General features: G+C 43.7%; 1 protein-coding gene across 1 annotated transcript; it reads right to left on the bottom strand.

Annotated features, from left to right (window-relative positions):
* Positions 1-17,265: 17,265 nt before the first annotated feature.
* ASB12 (ankyrin repeat and SOCS box containing 12) lies at positions 17,266-18,821 on the bottom strand. Its single transcript, XM_029241479.1, has 2 exons — positions 17,968-18,821; positions 17,266-17,542 (listed from the first exon to the last, which is right to left on the bottom strand). Exons 1-2 carry the CDS (start codon positions 18,791-18,793, stop codon positions 17,409-17,411), a joined length of 960 nt encoding a protein of 319 aa, XP_029097312.1. The 5' UTR covers positions 18,794-18,821; the 3' UTR covers positions 17,266-17,408.
* Between the last annotated feature and the right edge of the window lie 2,674 nt (positions 18,822-21,495).

The following is a 21,495-nucleotide window of genomic DNA, read 5'->3' as shown; positions in this document are numbered from 1 at the left end:
ACCCTTCCCCCGGACTCCACAGCCACAGGGTGGGGCATCAGCGCCCTGATTGGCAGGCGTATGGTCCAATCGCCACGGTGAGAAGGCGTTTCCCGACTCGCCCACTGTTTTCCTTGGTGCGTTTCTCTTTAAATGCAAATAAGCGCGGGCGTGGTGTTGGCAGAGGACGTAGAGGCTGCAGAGCCCCTCGCTGGGACTCCCCACTCCCCCCCCCACCCCACGCCGGGCTGGTCGCTGCTTGGCGACACCGCAAGCTCGAGGGGCCGGTCCCGCCCGGATGGGGTTCGCTGGAGCCTTGGAGCTCGGTTTCGATTTTGCATGCGTTCCCATTTCCGTGGCCGCGGTGCAGTCTCGCTGCGGCGCCCTGGCCGCCACCCGGCAGTTTATTCCAGAGCGAGAGGCCGGCGGGGAGAGGCGGGGGCGGAGAGGTTGGGGACTACAAAGCCCCTTGGCACCTTGCCGGGCCCATCCTTAGGCATAGAAACAGGGCCCCGGGGCACGCGCCCCTGGGCCGCGCCGAGGGACTCACCTGCCAGGAAAGCGAATTGCAGCGCCCGCGTCCCAGCTTCCTCCGCCTCTTTGGCACGCTGGAGCCTTAAGAGACCATAGAGTCCAGCTTCCACCAGTTACTGAAGGGCCTGCTGCTGCCCAGAGAAGAGAAAGTGCTTCCCCAAGGTCACCTACCCTGCCAGCGACTGGGGCAGATTTGGAGTTCAGAACCCAGGCTCCCAGTCCAGGGCTGCTTTCACTTTTCTCTGTAAAGACCTGTTTTCGTGATTGATCCTCATCCAAATTTCCCAACTTTTACGGAACTTGAGGGGATCCCCAAAGTCTCTAGTGACCTCCTCAATCTTTTAATAGTGAGCTAGGCTTTGTGCAGTTTCCTGTCCCTGAAAAATATGGATATTTAGAGAAAAATCTTGTCTGGGCCCAGACTGGAGGTCAAAGTTGAAGGTGGAGTGAGGAGGCCTGTACTAGCTTTGCCGCTGATGTGTCAGATGTGGCAGGGGGCCAGCCTTGAACTTCGGTGGTCTCTAAGTAGCCTGAGGGCATTAAGTGGCATTGGTGGCTGCCAGGGTCGGGTGAGCAGAGGAAACAAAGAATCCAGTTCTACCACTAGCTCAAGAATATCCAGAAGGCCCAGCCCTAAAACTCTGTGAAAGTCTAAAAAGCAGGGGGGGGGGGGGGTGGAGGTGGTAAAGTTGAGGAGAGGGGAGGGGTTAGAGAACAATGCTTGCCATTTTTGCATTGCAGGAGGAGTGTTCTCTGCTGCTCTATTGGGTCCTGTCTGCCTTGAAAAGATCCAGCTGCTAAACTAGTAAGAGGAGGACTGCTGCCCCTGCATGTGTGTGGCACAGGAAGTGACATGGCTGCTAGAGCTGGGATCTGGCTCCTGCTCTGCCTCAGAGTTGCTGTATGACCTTGGCCAGTCCGTTTTCTTCTCTGGGCCAGTCCATTACCCCATCTCCACAAGGAGGGAGTAAGACTGTTCAAGCTCATTGATGTCTTCCAACTCGGACAGTTCAACTCAATTCTTTTTATAATATTATGTGACTTTCCATGACATTCTATACATGGCCAACAAAAATCAGTATTTGAACATCAGACCTCCTCTCCTAGTTCTAGGTCCAAATAAATGTCAGGGAGGAGGGGGCTGTGGCTAACTCATTGTGCAACTTTGTTGGGCAAGTGCCTTCTTCTCCCTAGCCTCAGTTTCCCCATCAGAATGGCTGGACTATAATGTTTCCCTGGTGCTATGCTTTCCTGCTTTGCAAAGTCCTGATTCTCATTTATTGGACCTGATTTGGAGGTGTCTTTTTTTTTCCCCAGCACCTCCTTCATAGGCTTTCTCACTGCCTCGTGCCTCTGGTTGCCTGCCATCTGTTCCCTTTTCACCCAGAACCTTGATTCACTGGAGTAGACCAAAGATTACAATTTGGAGAAGACAGTTTCCAAATCTGGAGCCCAGGAAAACACAGGGCCAGGACAGTCTCAGCTGTGGTAACAGGGAGAAGAGACGTACAAAGTAGTCAAGTGGTGGGCTTGAAATAACCCTGCGGTGAGGGGGCACTGTTGCACGGCTCCTGTCACAGGAGCTAGTCCTCCATATCCTCTATCCAGCTACCAAACATTCTGCCACACCAGTCAGATTTGGGACTGATAGATATTTGATGTTGGGCTGGGCCCAAAATAAGTAGGGATTGATGAAAATGAAGGTAGTCTTTGACATGCTAAAGAGGTCTCAGCTGGGTGCCCTTCTTCTTGGTCCTGATATTTCTAAGTCTCAGGTAGAGATTGTGTATGTACACATTAAGGTAGAAGGGATATTGGGGGGGGTGGCACAGCTCCTTGTTTGTATAGCCCACTCCTCCCCAGGGACAATGTATGGCAAGACCAAGTATGGGCATAAACTTGTACCTCAAACTGCCTTCTTGAAGAGGGTACCCTCCAGGCCCCCATTACACATGCTGAGTGATACGCGATCAACTTGTTTGGTCACTACAGGGGCTGGTGGTGGGGAGCAAGAATACCTTCTCGTCTTAAGTTTCTTCACCTACAAAGTGGAGATAATCACTCTGCTGCTTAATACCTTGTTTCTGTGGTGAAAAGCCCATGAGAACAGATGTGCAGGCTGTGTGGAGGCAACTCTATAAACTCAGGTAGACAGACTGATTCACATGACTACACTGCTCATTTCTTTCTTCACCAAATGTTCCATGGGCACCTCATCTATGCCAGGCCTGGTGATAGGCATTGGGAGGAGTGGGTACAGTGGTAACATTCTGGGAGAAAGGGGACTCTGGCGATGGAGTTCTGAGAGGAGCTGAAAGCTAGACGTCTGGCAAAGGTGATCTGGAGCATTGCAGATGAAGAGGTTCCTTTCCTCCAGGGTAGGGAAGGGCATCAGAGAAAAGTTCCATGGAGGATGGCCTTGAGGATTATGTCAAGTCAGAAAAGTAGGGAAAGGATTCCTGCCCAATACAAATCCCATCAGTCTGAGAGAGTATGGTGGGTTAAGCAAAAGCTAGAATTCTGGACATCTGGGGCTGAGTATTTGTATATAGAGAGAGGAAGAGCTGGAAACTGGGCTGGAAAGATAGGTCTGGAACGAAAGTGTAAAAGACCATGGCTGTCTGGCTAAACTGAGGCTCAGCTAGCTAAGTTTGTCCTTCCCATGGAAGCAAGCTAAATAGTGTAGTGGCACTGCTACCAGACTGCCTGGGCTGGGATGCTGGCCATACCACTTTGGAGCAGTGTGAACTGGGCAGGTTAATTCCCCTCTCTGAGTTTCAGTTTTCTCTTCTGAAAAAAAGTAATAATAGGAGTGCCCATGTCACAGAGTTGTGGTAAGAATTAAATGAGTATTACACGTAAGTACTCAGTACAGAGCCTGATACATACAAAACTCTCAATAAATGTTAACTGCTGCTACTGTATTATTATTGTTGGTCTACTTCTGATTCAGTGTACAGCTCTTCAAAGTTATAGAACTAATTTTGAAACCATTTTTTCATATAAACACACAAGAGCCTGTGACTCTTTATACAGAGAGTTTTTTAAACTTGCTTATTTTATTGAAATATACTTGATATACAATGTTGGGTTAGTTTCAGGTGTTTAGCAAAGTGATTCAGTTATACAACATATATATCTTTTTTTTTCCAGCTTCTTTTCCATTATAGATTATTGCAAAATGCTGACTCTAGGTCCCTGTGCTATACAGTAGGTCCTTGATGGTTATCTATTTTATATAGAGTAGTTAATCCCAAACTCCTAATTTATCCCTCCCCCCAACTTTCTCCTTAGGTAACTATAAGTTTGTTTTCTATATCTGTAGATCTGTTTCAGTTTTGTATATAAGTTCATCTGTATCTTTATTTTTTTTAAGGTTCCACATATAAGCGATATCATATGATATTAGTCTTTCTCTGTCTGGCTTATTTCACTTAGTATGATAATCTCTAGGTCCATCCATATTGTTGCAAATGGCATTACTTCATTCTTTTATATGGCTGAGTAATATTCCATTGTATAAATATACCACATCTTCTTTACCCATTCATCTGTTGATGGACATTTAGGTTGCTTCTGTGCCTTGGCTATTGTAAATAGTGCTGCAATGAACATTGGACTGCATGTATCTTTTCGAATTATGGTTTTCTCTGGACGTATGCCAGGAGTGGGATTGCTGTATCACATGGTAGTTATTTTTTTTTTTTTTTAAGGAACCTCCATACTCTTCTTCATAATGGTTGCACCAATTCACATTACCATCACCAGTGTAGGAGAGTTCCCTTTTCTCCACACCCTCTCCAGCATTTATTGTTTGTAGACTTTTTGATGATGGCCATTCTTACGGGTGTGAGGTGATACCTCACTGTAGTCATTTCTCTAATAATTAGTGATGTTGAGCATATTTTCATGTGCCTTTTGGCCATCTGTGTGTCTTCCTTGGAGAAATGTCTATTTAGATCTTCTGCCCATTTTTTGATTGGGTTGTTTGTTTTTTTGATATAGAGCTACATGAGCTGTTTGTATATTTTGGAGGTTAAACTCTTGTCGGTTGAATGATTTTCAAATATTTTCTCCCATTCTGTAGGTTGTCTTTTGGTTTTGTTTATGGTTTCCTATGCTGTGCAAAACCTTTTAAGTTTAATTAGGTCCCATTTGCTTATTTTTGTTTTTATTTCCATTACTCTAGGAGACAGATCCAAAAAGATATTGCCATGATTTATGTCAAAGAGTATTCTGCCTATATTTTCCTCTAAGAGTTTTACAGCATACAGTCTTACATTTAGGTCTTTAATCCTTTATGAGTTTATTTTTGTGTATGGTGTTAGAGAATGCTCTAATTTCATTCTCTTGCATGTAACTGTACAGTTTTCCCAGCACCACTTATTGAAGAGACTGTCTTTTCTCCATTGTGCATTCTTGCCTCCTTTGTCATAGATTAATTGACCTTGGCACATGGGTTTATTTCTGGGATTTCTATCCTGTGACATTGATCTATATTTCTGTTTTTTTGTGCCAATACCATACTGTATTGATTACTGTAGCTTTGTAGTATAGTCTGAAGTCAGGGAACCCGATTCCTCCAGCTCCCTTTTTCTTTCTCAAGAATGCTTTGTTATTTGGGGTCTTCTATGTTTCCATACGAATTTAAAAAGTATTTTATGCTAGTTCTGTGAAAAATGCCATTGGTAATTTGATAGGGATTGCTTTGAATCTGTAGATCGCATTGGGTAGTATAGTCATTTTAACAATATTGATTCTTCCAATATAAGAACATGGTATATCTTTCCATCTGTTTGAGTCATCTTCGATTTCTTTCATCAGCATCTTATAGTTTTTGTAGTGTAGTTCTCGTGCCTCCTTAGGTAGGTTTATTCCTAGGTATTTTATTCTTTTTGATGCAATGGTAAATGGGATTGTGTCCTTAATTTCTCTTTCTGATCTTTCATTGTGAGTGTATAGAAATGCATCAGATTTCTGTGTATTAATTTTGTATCCTGAAACTTTATGAAATTCATTGATGAACTCTAGTAGTTTTCTGGTAGCCTCTTTAGGATTTTCTATGTGTAATGTCATCTGAAAACAGTGACAGTTGTACTTCATCTTTTCCAATTTGGATTCCTTTTATTTCTTTTTCTTCTCTAATTGCCATGGCTAAGACTTCTGGAACTATGTTGAATAAAAGTGATGATAGTGGAAATACTTGTCTTTTTCCTGATCTTAGAGGAAATGTTTTCAATTTTTCACCATTGAGTGTGGTGTTAACTGTGGGTTTGTTATATATGACCTTCATTATGTTTAGATACATTCCCTCTATGACCAATTTTTGGAGAGTTTTTATCATAAATGGATGTTTAATTTTATCAAAAGCTTTTCCTGCATCTTTTGACATGATCATATGGTTTTTATTCTTCAATTTGTTAGTGTGGTGTATCACACTGATTGATTTGTGGATATTGAAATTTCCTTGCATCTCTGGTATAAATCCCAGTTGATCATGGTGTATGATCCTTTTAATGGATTGCTGCATTTGGTTTGCTAATATTTTGTGGGGATTTTTGCATCTGTGTTCATCAGTGATATTGGCCTGTAATTTTTTTTTCCTGTGGTATCTTTGTCTGGTTTTGGTGTCAGGGTGATGGTGGCTTCATAGAATGAGTTTGGAAGTGTTCCTTCCCCTACAATTTTTTGGAACAGTTTCAGAAGGATAGGTGTTAACTCTTCTCTAGATGTTTGGTAGAATTTGCCTGTGAAGTCATCTGGTCCTGGTGTTTTGTTTATTGGGAGTTTTAAAATATAGATTCAATTTCAGTACTTGTAATCATTCTGTTCATATTTTCTGTTTCTTCCTGGTTCAATCTTAGAAGATTATACCTTTCTAAGAGTTTGTCCATTTCTTCTAGGTTGTCCAATTAATTGGCATATAGCTGCCTGTAATAGTTTTTTTATGGTCCTTTGTATATATGTGGTGTTGTTTGTAACTTCTCCTTTTTCATTTCTAATTTTATTGATTTGAGCCCTATCCCTTTTTTTCTTGATGAGTCTGGGTAATGTTTTATCAATTTTGTCTATCTTCTCAAAGAAACAGCTTTTAGTTTCATTGATCTTTGCTATTGTATTCTTCATCTCTATTTCATTTATTTTTGCTCTGCTATTTATGATTATCCATCTACTAACTTTCGGTTTTGTTTGTTCTTCTTTCTCTAGTTGCTTTAGGTGTAAGGTTATGTCGTGTATTTGAGATTTTTTTGTTTCTTGATGTAAGCTTGTATCACTATAAACTTCCCTCTTAGAACTGCTTTTGTTGTGTCCTGTAGGTTTTGGATCATTGTGCTTTTGTTTTCATTTGTCTCTAGGTATTTTTTATTATTATTCTTTGATTTCTTCAGTGATCCATTGGTTATTTAGTAGCATATTGTTTAGCCTCCACATGTTTTGTGTCTTTTGCAGTTTTTCTCATGTAGTTGATTTCTAATCTCATAGTGTTGTGGTTGAGAAAGTTGCTTCATATGATTTCAATTTTCTTAAATTTACTGAGCCTTGCTTTGTGGGTCAGCATGTAATCTATCCTGGAGAATCCATGTGTACTTTATTAGAAGGTGTATTCTGCTGCTTTTGTATGGAATGCTCTATAAATATCAATTAAGTCAATATGGTCTAATATGTCATTTAAGGCCTGTGTTTCCTTATTGATTTTCTGTCTGAAATATCTGTCCATTGATGTAGGTGGGGTGTTAAAGTCCCCCAATATTATTGTGTTACTGTTGATTTCACCTTTTATGGCTGTTAGAATTTGCCTTCTATATGGTATGCTCCTATGTTTGGTGCATATATATTTACAATTGTTATATCTTCTTTTTAGGTTGATTCCTTGATCATTATGTACTATCCTTCCTTGTCTCTTGTAACAGTCTTTATTTATTTATTTATTTTTTGTGGTACGCGGGCCTCTCACTGTTGTGGCCTCTCCCATTGCCGAGCACAGGCTCCGGGCGTGCAGGCTCAGCAGCCATGGCTCACAGGCCCAGCCGCTCCGTGGCATGTGAGATCTTCCCAGACCGGGGCATGAACCCGTGTCCCCTGCATCGGCAGGCAGACTCTCAACCACTGCGCCACCAGGGAAGCCCACAGTTTTATTTTAAAGTCTGTTTTGTCTGATATGCGAACTGCTACTCCAGCTTTCTTTTGATTTCTATTTGCATGGAATACCTTTTTCTGTCCCCTCATTTTCAGTCTGTATGTGTCTGTAGATCTGAAGTGGGTCTCTTGTAGTCAGCATATATATGGGTCTTGTTTTTGTATCCATTCAGCCAGTCTATGTCATTTGTTGGAACATTTAATCCATTTACATTTAAGGTAATTATCAATATGTATGTTCTTACTGCCATTGTGTCCATTGTTCTGGATTTTTTTGTAAGTCTTTTCTTCCTTTCTTCTTTTGTTCTCCTCTCTTATGATTTGTTGACTATCTTTAGTGTTGCATTTGCATTCCTTTTTCTTTTTTGTGTGTATATCCATTGTAGAGTTTTGGTTGCTGTTACCCTGAGGTTTTGTTATAGCAGTCTATATAGATTCATGATTGTTTTAAGTTGCTGATCTCTTAATTTCAAATACATTTCAAATATCCTGCATTTGTACTCTCCTCCTCTCACAATTGCTGGTTTAGATATATTTGTATGTGGATGATTTCCTACTTTTACTGTATGTTTGCCTTTACCATTGAGCTTTCCCATTTTGTAATTTTCTTATTTCTAATTTTGCCCTTTTCTTTTCCTCCTAGAGAAGTTAATTTAACATTTCTTGTCAAGCTGAACTCTTTACCTTTTGCTAGTCTGCAAAGCTTTTGATTTCTCTGTCAAATCTGAACAAGAGCCTTGCTGCATAGAGTATTCTTGGTTTTAGGTTTTCCCCTTTCATCACTTTAAATACATTGTGCCACTCCCTTCTGGCTTGCAGTGCTTCTGCTGAAAAATCAGGTGATAACCTCATAGAGATTCCCTTGTATGTTATTTGTAGCTGTTCCCTTGTTTCTTTTAATATTTTCTCTTTATCTTTAATTTTTGTTCATTTGATTAGTATGTGTCTTGGTGGGTTCCTCCTTGGGTTAATCCTATATGGAACTGTCTGTGCTTCCTGAACTTGGTTGACTGTTTCCTTTCCCATGTTAGGGAAGTTTTCAGCTATCATCTCTTCAGATATCTTCTCAGGCCCTTTCTCTCTCTTCTTCTGGGATGCCTATAATGCGAATGTTGGTGCATTTGACATTGTCCCAGAGGTCTTTTAAAGTGTCCTCATTTCTTTCCATTCTTTCTTCTTTATTCTATTTCATAGCAGTGATTTCCACCACTCTGTCTTCCAGCTCACTTATCCATTCTTCGGCGTCATTTATTCTGCTATTGATTTCTTCTAGTTTGTTTTTCATTTCAGTTATTGTATTCTTCAACTTTGTTTGGTTGTTCTTTATATTTTCTAACTCTTTGTGAAAATTTTATTGTAACTTATCACTCTGTGCATCCATTCTTTTCCCGAGTTACTGGATCATCTTTATGGTCATTACTCTGAACTCTTTCTTGGGCATATTGCATAGCTCCATGTTAGTTATTCTTCTGGGGTTTTATCTCATCCTCTGCCATCTCATTTTGTCTCGATTTATTTTTGTACTTTTATGTGTGGAAGGTTAGTTATGTTTCTCGACCCTAGAGAAGTGGCCCTTTGTAGAGTATGTCCTATGTATCCCAACAGTACACTCCCCTCTTGTCACCCATGGGCCAGGAACCAACTGGTCCCAGAGTAGGTTCTAATCTGTATTTGCGGATTCAGTTCTGCAGTGTCCTGGATAGTAGCTTTCTTGCTTCTTGTTTTTGCCTCTGGTGGGTGAGGCTGGTCTAGATGTTTGTGCAGGCTTCTTGGCAGGATTGGCTGGTGCCTGCCCACTGGTGTGTGGAGTTGGTCCTTGGCCCTCTAGTGGGCGGGGCTGTGTCAAGGGGCATGTCTAGAGTCAGCTTTGGGCTTGGAAAGTCTTTAGCCAGCCTGTCTGCTGATGGGTGGGGCTGTGTTCCCACCCTATTGGTTTTTTGGCTTCTGGCATCCCAGGGCTGGAACCAACAGGCTGTTGGGTGGGGCCAGGTTTTAGTGCCAAATGGCAACCTCCAGGAGAACTCACACTGATGAATATACCCTGGTACCCCTGCCTCCAGTTTTCTTGTCCCCACAGTGAACCATAGCTCACCCCTGCCTCCCAAGGAGACACTCCAAGACCCACAGGTAGGTCTGGCCCAGGGTCCTATGAAGTCACTGCTTTTGCTCTGGGTCCTGGTGTGCATGAGACCTTGTGTGCACCCTCCAAGAATGGATTCTCTGTCTCCCCCAGTTCTGTGGAGCTCCTTCACTCAACCTCCCCTGGCCTTCAAAGCCAGATGCTCTGGGGGCTCTGACATAGTTACTGACATAGTTTGTGCCTCATTTCCTTCAAATGTCTCTCAAATGTCACCTTATTAGTGAAACCTTCCCTGGATACTTGAATATAAAATAGCAATCCCCATTCCTAACCCCTTTACTCTCCAATCCCTTAATTGGCCTCTTTTTCTTACCCATAGCATTTACCACTTTCTGGTATATTATTTTTATTGTTATTTATTTGTTTTTATTGTCACTTTTTAACTTTCTATTTCCCATCATTATAATGAAAGCTCCATGAGGGCTGACAATGAACAAAATACATAAGTAAAATATATAGTATGTCAGATGGCAATAAATGTTATGAAGAAAAATAGAGCAGGAAAGGGGTAGAAGGAGTATTGGTGGGAAGGTGCTGCTTTAAACGGGGCAGTTGGGGTAGGCCTCACTGAAAAGGTGAAAGTCAAACAAAGATCTGAGGGAACTGAGGGAGCAAACTATGAGACTATCTGGAGGAGAAGCATCCCAGGCGGAAAGAACAACAAGTACAAAGATCCAGAGGTGGGAACATGCTGGAATATTAGAGGAACAACAAGGCAGACAGTATAGCTAGAGTAGAGTGATTGTGGAGAAAAGTGGTGGGAGAGGGGGTCAGAGAGAACATGGGAGGCAGATGGCATATGACTTTTTGCATTATTTTAAAGACTTTAAACTTTGCAGATTTTGAGCTGAGGAGTTGGCATGGTCTTAGTGAAATGTCTAGGGAGCTGTAGCAGCAAGGAAGGAGGAAGCAGTGAGATCAGGACAGAGGCCCCTACAGTGATCCAGGTGAGAGGAGGGTAGAGGCACTAGAGGCAGTGAGAAGTAGTTGAGTTCTAGATGCATTTGGAAAATAGAACTGGCCAGACTTGGTGATAAAGGGTGTGAGAGAAAGAGAAGAGTAAGGAATAGGAGCTTTCAGAACACTGAGAGGGAGGGATTGGCAAGGTGAGACCAGAACCAGGAAAGCTGACTCTCCCAGAAGCCAGGGGAGACACAGGGGTTTTATAAAAGGTGATATTACCAAGAGTGTATGTGTCAGATGCTGCCCAGAGGCACAGCAAGATAAAAGTAGAAAAGGTGCCATTAGATATGGATCTGAGTAGTCACTGGTGATGTGGGCAAGGCCAGTTCGGAGCAGACATGAGGGTGTATGCCAGACTGCAGTGGAGTGTCAAGAATTTGGTCTGCAAGGAAAGGGAGAATGTATGCAGCTTCCTTGCTCTAGAAGTTTGACTGCAAAGAGATAGTAGGTAGAGGGGGCTCTTGGGTTCAGGTTGTTTTTACAAGATGGAAAGATATGAGCTTGTTTATATGCTGAGGGGGAAAACCAATCAAGGTGAAGATATAGGAAACAGGATAATTGATGGGTGGGAGGCCCTGGATGTGGTTGGGGATGGGAACCAGAGCCCCTACAGATGAGTGGGCCTTGGCTGGGAGGAAAGACTAAGACAAGAGGGAAGGATGTGTGGATGCCATAGAATGTGTTGTTATGGAAAGTTGATGATATCACATCTAATGACCTCTACCTGCTCTGGGAAGTGGAAGGCAAAGTCCCCAAAGTGAGAGGAAAAGCAGTAACTGGGGAGGTTCAAGGAAACTTGCTATTATTGGACAAAGTTTGAAATAGTTACTGTAGAGAATGGGAAAGTTGATAAAGACCTTTTTGTTATTATTATTTCTTCTATAGTGTTCATCAGTCCAGGCTTAGGAGAGGACAATGGCTTGATTCAAAGTTTGTGTATTACTGGATGAGAGATTGAAGTGATTTAATGAACACAGGGTCAAAGATAGACAGGGAAGGAAGTGAAGACAGGGGAGGGAAACAAATGAAGAGAAGGTAGGAGATAACATAGTCCCTAAAACACAGAGCCTGGCACAGAGTAGATCTCAATAAATATTTGTTGTGTGAAAGAATGGGAGATTCTGTGGGGTCAAACCATAAGGTTCCAGGAATGTAACTTCTGGAAACAGGCAATTCTAGCTAGAAAGGAGGACCAGCATTTCCAGGTGAAGCCAAGGGAGCAGGTGGTAAAATGGAGGGTAGATGATGTTGTGAGAGTCAAGGAGGTGAAGGAACTGCAGGTGAAGGCATTGGATGAGTCACTTGAGCAGACCTTGCCATCAGCCCAGGCTCCACTTTTCTACTGGGAGGAGGCAACCTCTACTGGGAGGAGACTGGCAAAGTAGGAGCTAGCAAGTAGACTAGTTTCTGGAAGCCAATGTCGACTGTGACTGTAACTCAGAAGGTACCAGGATGAAACAGATGGTTGTTCGTCTTGCATCTTCATCAAGAAGATGGCTTGAATATGGAAGAGCAGGGTTCCCTGAGGCTAGGAGAGCAATGAAACCCCGTTAGAGTTTGGAAATAACCAAAAAAATAGAGCAGGGAGAGGGAGAGCTCTGCTCCTCCCATATGTCCAGACCCTCACTTTGGACTTGCCCCAAACCCTTTAGCCTATCCTCAGTGCCTGGGACTGCCACTGTTCCTTGCTTGCTGTATTACTCCTGAGTGCCCATTCTATCATGGGGATAAGGGCTGGGGCCTCTGACAACTAAGGGGCTGCCACCATTCTCAGTAAGAGAGAGCCCTGTATATACACTGCCCAGGCCTATGAAATGAAGTCAGGGCTTGCCCGCATCTTCCCCAGTGCTCCCACTCACATATGAGGCAGAACATGGTATCCTGTGAAAGCCCTGTCTTAGACAAGAAGCCTCATGGGTTCTAGTTCTGGCTCTACCATTGCCTCACTGTGTGACCTTGGGCAACTTTCTTCCCTTCTCTGGGCCTTAGTTTCCACATCTGTACAAAAACTGTTCTGCCTACCTCAGAGTTATAATAGAAGTAAATGAAATAATGGATGTGTAAATGTTTTGTAAGCAGTCAAATGCTCTGGGCCCACAAGAGAGTGGTTAAATTAATGCTGCCGGAATAAACCTAAGCATATATGGTCAATTAATTTATGACAAAGAGCCAAGATATACAATGAGGACAGGACAGTCTCTTCAATAAATGGTGTTGGGATAACCATTTATGGAAAGTTGATGATATCACATCTAATGACTTCTACCTGCTCTGGGAAGTGGAAGGCACATGCAAAAAAAGTCACATGGAAAAAAATGAAACTGGAGAGTCACATGCAAAAAAATGAAACTGGACCTCTATTTTACACCATACACAAAAATTAACTCAAAATGGATTAAAGACTTGAACATAAGACCTGAAGCCATAAAACTCCTTAAAGAAAACATAGGTGGTAAGCTCCTTGACATCAGTCTTGGCAGTGATTTTTTTGGGTTTGACAACAAAAGCAAAGGCAACAAAAGCAAAAATAAACAAGTGGGACTACATCAAACTAAAAAGCTTCTGCACAGCAAAGGAAACTATCAACAAAATGAAAAAGCAACCTACCAAATGGGAGGAGATACTTGCAAACAATATATCCTATAAGGCGTTAATATAAAATATCAAAAGAACTCATACAACTCAACATCAAAAAAACAAACAACCTGATTAAAAAATGGGCAGAGGACCTGAATAGACATTTTTTCAAAGAAGATACAGATGCACAACAGGTACATGGAAAGGTGTTCAATATCACTAATCATCGGGGAAATGCAAATTAAAACCAAAATGAGATATGACCTCACCCCTGTTAAAATGGCTGTTATCAAAAAGATAAGAAATATCAAATGCTGGCAAGGATGTGGAACAAATGGAACCCTTGCGAACAGCTCATGGGAATGTAAATTGATGCAGTCACTATGTAAAAAAGTATGGAGGTGCCTCAAAATTAAAAATAGAACTCCCATATGATCAGGCAATCCTGCTTATGTGTATTTATCCAAAGAAAACAAAGACACTAGATATGTGCACCCCCATGTTCACTGCAGCAGTATTTACAATAGCCAAGACATGGAAGCAACCCAAGTGTTCAAGAATGGATGAATGGGTAAAGAAAATGTGATGTGCGCGCGCACACACACACACACACACACACACACACACACACACTGGAATATTATTTTGCCATAGAAAATAATGAAATCTTGTCATTTGCAACAATATGGATTGAACTGGAGGGCATTTTGCTAAGTGAATAATTCAGAGAAAGACAAATACTATATGATTTCACTTATATGTAGAATCTAAAATTTAAAAAAAAAGCGAGCTTATACACACAGAGAACAGATTGGTGGTTGCCAGAGACAGGGGTTGGGGGTGGACAAAATGGGCGAAGGGTGTCAAAAGGGACAAACTTTCAGTTATAAAATAAATAAGTCATGAGGATGTAATGTACAACATGGTGAATATAGTTAATAATACTGTATTGCCTATCTGAAAGTTGCTAAGAGAATAGATCTTAAAAGTTCTCATCACAAGAAAAAAATTGTAACTGTGTGGTGATAGATGTTAACTAGATTTGTTGTGGTGATTATTTCACAATATACACAAATATTGAATTCTTATGTTGTACACTTGGAACTAATATAATGTTGTATGTCAGTTATATTTCAGTAAAAAATGTAATTATGCCAGATTTGCCCTGGGAAATCAGGGAACGTGTTCTCTATGCATTCAGTAAGTCATTCCTATGACTATGCATGCCCCATTCTAAGGACTGAAATCTTCAAGTCCGAAAGACCAGGATATTCAGGGCCCTCTCCAGTCTAGTCCCCAGCCTAGCTCTTGTTGAAACACATTGAACTTGAACCAGACTAAATTGGTTACCCAAACTGCCCTGCTTTTTCCCACTTCTATGTCTTTGCTCACTGAGTTCCCTCCAATAATACCTTTTCTTTCCTCTCTACTAATTAAAACACTTTACACCCTTCAAGGCCAAGATCAAACACTACCTCTTCCATTATCCTTTCCCTCAAGTTAGCAGCTGAAGGGGAACTCTGTGGTTTCTGCAGTACAGTGGACCATTTGCACTTTGGATCTTGTCTTTGTGGGCCACCTTTCCGAATAAAGCGAAAGAATTTTCCCATTGCAGGAAAGAATGCAGACTGGTCAGTGGCATGTGCAGAGCAGATCCAGCCCTAGGCTAATGGCAATTCCAGGAAGGGAGGGAGGGAAGGAGAGAGGGAGAGAAGAAAGAAGGAAAAAAGGGAAGTTAGGAGGAGACAGGGAGAGAGGGAGAGAAGGGTTAAGATACAGCTTTCTTGGAAGCTGCATTCCCACTTGTTCAGTTTTCAGTCAAGATCTAACTGGGAAAACAAATTACCTGGAAACTGGTGGTTGTAATGGAGGGTGGGGGGAGGCTAGGTTATTATCTGGGGGCAATGCCAACAAGAGACTAAAGGCCAAGGGTGACATTTCATTCCAGGAACCTCCTTCTCGCACCTCCTAGGGAAATTTCCCTCAGAAGATTCATCATCAGAATTTGAGATGATCCATTTTCACTCCAGGCCTGTTGTGTGGATGGGGAAGAAACCAAGGCAGCAGGCCTTAAAGTTGTTTCTGCCCACAGCAGCACAGGCAACTGGAAGAACAACAGCTCAGAGAGGTCTGGAGAGCTGAGCTGCCAATAACATGGGCACTTAACTTTGAAAGTTTCTCAGTCTGCTCATCTGGGAAATGGGGCAAAGAGTTTCAGCTCTTCCTCTGCCTAGAATTTGGTATACTCCTACATCCTCGTCAAATGCAATTCTTTTGATATGCCCAGAGTATCTACATACTTTCAAGTGTCAACCAGAGAATCGGTGTTCCAGATGGCACAAGGGAGGCCACCCTGGCCAGGCCCCATTTGAAGGGTGTACTTTCCTGGGGTCCTAAAGTGGATGGAGCTGCTGAGCTTGACTCCTAATCTCCTAAGCCCTGACTAAGGGGATGGGGAGCAAAGTGAGGGGTGCAATCCCAGATAACTCACCCTTCAGGAACCCAGATTGAAAGAAAGGTAGAAGAGACCTGCAGCTCACTGCCCTAAAGTCTGTGTTTACAGTCCAGTCCTTCAGTTCTCTTGCCCCTTGGAGATAAACAGTTGCACTGCTCTCCAAAATGATTTATGCATTTGAAAGTCTGGAAGCTGAGTGGGGCAGGACCATGGGGATAGATGTCCAGCATTCTTGCCTTCCTTCCTAAAGTCTCTTAGGCACTAGGAGCTAGGGAGAGTGGGAGAAGTAAGAATGGGGAGAGGCAAGTCAGTTCAAGAACCCATTCCCTGCCTCCCTTCCTGCATGATGGGAGATATTTATGTAGGGGCGTGGGGGGTGGGTCTGTCAAGGCAGCTCCCAAGAAAAGCTCCAAACATCTAAAGTACTCCCCATATACAGATTATCTGGGCTTGCATCCTCTACCCCTTCACCTTGTGTCTTTTTCACTGCTCATACACATCCTCACCCATAGTGGTTTAGGAGATATAAAAGAAGGTACTGTGGAAAGATGAAGATTTAGCAAAATTGAAGGTGCCTGGATCTGGATTTGGATGGTTATATGTGCTGATTGCCTGGACCAGTTAGGAGGACTAAGCACTGCAGGCTGTGTTTCCCAGGCTCTCATATTAGTTGACTTCTAGTTTTCCTCAGTGAAACAGACATTGAAAGCAGATTGAAGGACAAGAATGAGGGAAAGGAGAGGGTATTTCTTCCTTTTCTCTTGTTTGGATACCCATGATAAGCCTGTGATTCTACTTTCTATCAGGTGACCCCTGTCCCTAGAGTCTGGCCATACCTCCTCCCTCAGCCTTCCAACCTAAGGGTGATGTTGGCCTCCTGCTGTCACTAAACTCTGGGTTAACTTCCTGTCCTTGTTAGATTCTCTGCCTATCACCTATGTAACCAATTTATTCTCTGTGTTAAATTCATTGTGACAAATATTTGGTAGTTTGTTTTCCTAGTTATATCTTGACTATAAAATAGACTAGTGTAATTGCAGCCTATGATTCAAGGTGAGTGAATGGGAGACTCCTTGGTCACTTGACTCAAATAGGGTATTGGGCAACAGCCCCTGAAAAGGGTGAAGCCCCTTTACTTCGCCACAACCCGGTGTCAGTAGATTGGCTGTGGACCCAAGTTTGGTTTGGTAACAATAGCAGCCAGAGATTCAATGGAGATACAGGGCTGAGCAAGATGATGCTACCCTTATACCTACCTGAATTCTTCAGGACTTGCTTCTAGGACATTACAGCTCCAAATTCTCTCAAGGATCTTAGTGGGGATGTATAGGCCATTGGGTTAGTTTTCTCTTTCAGTGGCTAGGCTCCTATGCCTGTTGAATGCCAGATCACTCTAATCCTTCCCCATGGCCAACCAGACCCATTCCCCCAGTGAACTTCCCCACCCCCCCCACACACACCAACACAACAGCCCCCAGGATTTATTTTGTTGAGGATTTTATTGTGGAGGATAATACAGGAGAGAAGCTTCAGACGAGTGGGTAGAGCTGTAGTGCCCTTAAGCTACCTGGGTCCCCAGGTGGCTTTTTGGAGGCATTGTGTGTTTCTGGGCAGGCTGCAAGATTACAGTTGGTGTTTAAGATAGCTAATCAACACAGGAGGAATATCCAGCTGGTCGATGGCTCGTGGCTGGCTGGCGTGGCGCAGGGCTCTGCGGATGACTAAACGAGCCTGTGATAATAGTGACCGTGGAGTAGCTACAGGAAGGAAAAACAGGTCATGAGAAGCAATTCTCAGTGTAGTTCTCCCACCCAAGCTTACATCCATCCTGCCCTGGCTACTGCAGCCCTAATTGCTCTCTCCCTTCTAAGAAATGTCCCCTCCCTTCCCTCAATGCATGGTACCAATGGGGACACACTGAGGCCTAGAGAGGGCATGTTCAAGGCCACAAAACAGTCATGGGCAATGCCAGAAGAAGAAACTGGGCTAGTGCTATCCCCTACCTCATCTTAGTGATCCCTTCCCTAAAAAGGAATCTGTAACCTCTTCTCCACTGGGGCCCCAGGGAAGAAGATGATGTTTTCTCCAACTCATCCCAGAAGGATTAGCTTGGGGGGGTGATTTGGGGCCCTCGGCCCTCCAAGCCAGGAGGCCTATTAGAGCTGGGCTGCCTGACACTCACCTCGGGCCTGTAGCAGCAATGCAGTGCCCTTATCATATTGTGAGTTCAGGTCCAGGGAGAGAGATGGAAGGTAGATGTTAGCACCAAAATCAATTAACAGCCGGATGTACTCTGGCTCACAATTATGGTGCAGGCAGATTTCGAGGAGGGTGCGGGACCGTGGAACTCGAGTCAGTAGGTGCTGGTCAGTACAGTTGTAGTCAGGATCTGCCCCATGGAGCAAAAGCAGGCGGAAACAATCAAGGTGACCGTAGACTGCAGCCAAATAGAGGGGTCCAGAACATGAAGCTATGTTCGATGCCCAGACTGGTAGTTTTGCCTTGACGTTGGCCTCTGCACCATGACCCAGGAGCTCCTGCAGGATGGCAACAGCACCATCACGGGCAGCTGTGAGCACAGGAGAGCAGTTGTTGTAGATGCTACCACCAGGACAAGCACCAGCTTCCAAAAGCACACGCACACAGTCCAGATGGCCATGACTGACGGCGGTAAAAAGTGGTGTCTGTGCCTTGACGTCCAAGCTGTCAACATCAGCACCATGTGCCAGGAGGACCTGCAAGCAGCTAAGGTGGCCATAAGAAGCAGCCAAGCGCAAGGGTGTCCCAGGGATGCCCCAGCCACTTCTACTGTTGATGAATCGTTTATAACGCTCCTGGCGCAAAAGCTGGTCCAAGGTATAAGAGTCATTGTTGTACACTGCTTGATTGAGAGCCTGCTTCTCCCCCGTGTCGGTGTCCTCCTCCTCCTTATCGGGCTGCAGGAGGGAGAAGATTTTGGTGATGTCCATGAGGTTCACCTTGGCTAATTGGAGCAGAACTATTCTCATTATGAGCAGGAGGATATGCCAGATCTGTGGATGACAAAAACAGGAGAGACTGAGGGCTCCCATCAAAAGCCTGGATGCTTGGCCCCCATCTTTCACCATCAGGCTCTTCAATCATGGGTCCCTTGCTTCTAACTCCTACTCCACCTTATTTCAGACCCCAGAGATGGCTGCCAAAATAGATCAGGCCATTTCACAGCCTGATGCCTTTGCATATGCTCTTCTGCCTTCCCTTCAAACTCCTACTTCTGGGAAACCTTCCGTAACCTCCTCCTACTCTGCTCAGGGATTCCAAAGGATTACAACTAGGCTTTAGCTGTGAACTTTCACATCACATTTCCACTTATCTGTGCTTCATCAGTGCGTAAACTCCAGGGTGAGGACTCCTGTCTCCATCTTATTATTTTTTTTTTTAAAGAAGATGTTGGGGGTAGGAGTTTATTAATTAATTTATTTATTTTTGCTGTGTTGCGTCTTTGTTTCTGTGCGAGGGCTTTCTCTAGTTGTGGCAAGCGGGGGCCACTCTTCATCGTGGTGCACGGGCCTCTCACTATGGCGGCCTCTCTTGTTGCGGAGCACAGGCTCCAGACACGCAGGCTCAGTAGTTGTGGGTCACGGGCCTAGTTGCTCCGTGGCATGTGGGATCCTCCCAGACCAAGGCTCGAACCCGTGTCCCCTGCATTAGCAGGCAGACTCTCAACCACTGTGCCACCAGGGAAGCCACTGTCTCCATCTTATTATTCCTCTACTCCCAGTAGAGCCTACATCATGGCTGGGGTGTTGGTAGATACATCTTCCTTGGTTCAGAATGTGTGGACTAATGAGGTGGTTCTGGTCTGGTAATTGCTAAGCCAACAGAATGGTGTTTTGTGGTGTCAAGCTGTCATCCCTGAGCATTCTGACATCAGTCTCATGGGGCAGGCCCTCAACCCTACCTCTCAACCTTTTAGATGAGATTCAGCCTCTTCACAGCCCCTCATATGTGACCTCCCCTCAGACTCAGGCCCCATGCTTCAGGCAACAGGGTTGCTCAGGAAATGGATGTTGAATGGCATTCACTGATTAAATAAAGAGGTGACATTAAAAGTAAAAGTAAAAGAGACGTCAAGTAAAACATAGTCAAAGAGATAGTAGGAAATAGTTGAGGTTTCCAGGACAAGTCCTCCTCTCTGTTGACAACTAGTTTTTCCACCAGGACCATTTCAATCCAGGAGTCCCTTCGATTGCCAGCATATTTTTGGAAACTATGGCTTCCCAGTCTCTCTGAGTCAAACCTTTTCCCATCCTCTCTGTTCCACCCAGCCTGGAGCCTTTCCTCAACCCTCAACTCTTCTCTCCTCATTATCCCCAGGCCCTACAAAATCACCCATGGCCCAATGACTGACTCAACCTAAACCCTTGGCATTTCTAGTCCTGTTCCTAATGCTCCAAAATCAAAGTCACTCATCTCAGTTGGTAATGTCATCAGGGTAAGCTGGTAGGGTTTTCAGAGGTTGAGTCTCCCTCTTCTCCCATACCCTGCAGCCCTGGGCTCAGGGCCTCACACCTCCTTTTATTCACTGTCCACCTCCACCCCTCTTTGTTAGCCTGGGACCTCAAATACACACCTCATAGAATAAACTTTGAGGTGGGTGGGTGGGGTCTCCCTCAACTTTAGCCCCCCTGCCACAAGTCAGCATCAACTCCATATATGGTCTTTTATTTACTCACTTTTGGGGTACAATTATAAGAAGATAATTTTAGAAATCAGGCAGGCCTAAGTTTGCAACTCAGCACCCCCATTTCCTATCTGAGTAAGCTTTGGGAAAGTCTATTCCCTTCTTTGGGATTCAGTTTTCCTCATTTATAAGACAGAAATGATAGTCCCTGCCTCATGGGACTGTTAAAAGAAAGAAAGCTACCATATGCTAGATCTTCAAGGGTGAGCTTCCTATGTGCCTTCAACTTCTCCCCTGGCTCCTCCCCCTCAATCATCTTTGGAAACAAAACACTTCTATGGTCCTTTGTCCTACTCTAGCTACCTTTCTTTTCTTCTCTCTCTTTTTCACCAAACATCTCCAAAGCGTTGTCTACCATCCATTTCCTCACCTCCAATTCCACCCTCTGCAGTCTGTCTCCACCCATCCTCAATCACACAGAGATATTTCTTTAAAAGTCATCCTTGTGGTTAAGTCTACTGGCTGTTTCTCAGCTCTTTCCTTTTCTGACTTTTCTGGGACATCTGTCTCCACTGACCACTTCCTCCTATGTAGTCTTCCCTTGGCTTCCTGGCCAGCACACTCTTCTGATTTTTCTCCCCTGAAATAGTTTTGTTCCCCTTGTTCTCTCCTTTATCTAGAGCTGTAGCTCTCACCTTTATCAGGATGATTTCAAGCCTACCACTCCAAGGCCCCCAGCTCTCTCTTCAGCAAAAGGTATGTATTCACTGAGTTCTTTCAAGTACTTCAAAGTCAGCAGTATCACACCACCACTACTACTATCACCATCACCAAACTAGATCCACATCTCAGTTCTTCATCATCCAACTGGTCAACCAAACCAAACGCCCAAGACTAATGTCAGACCTCTTATCTCATTGTTCCACTCGCATCTAATTGGTCATCAAATCTAGGATTTTACTTCCTAGAGGCCTCTATAGGCAACCCGATTGCTAGTGCTTTATCCAGACCCCCATCATCTTTTGCATCAACTGTTGTAGTAGTCTC

Source organism: Monodon monoceros, unplaced genomic scaffold, assembly GCF_005190385.1.
Source record: "Monodon monoceros isolate NGI ecotype Baffin Bay Population unplaced genomic scaffold, NGI_Narwhal_1 Super_Scaffold_22, whole genome shotgun sequence".
NCBI lineage: Eukaryota > Metazoa > Chordata > Mammalia > Artiodactyla > Monodontidae > Monodon > Monodon monoceros.
Note: the sequence above shows the minus strand (reverse complement) of the source record. Positions and strands in the feature narration are given on the sequence as shown.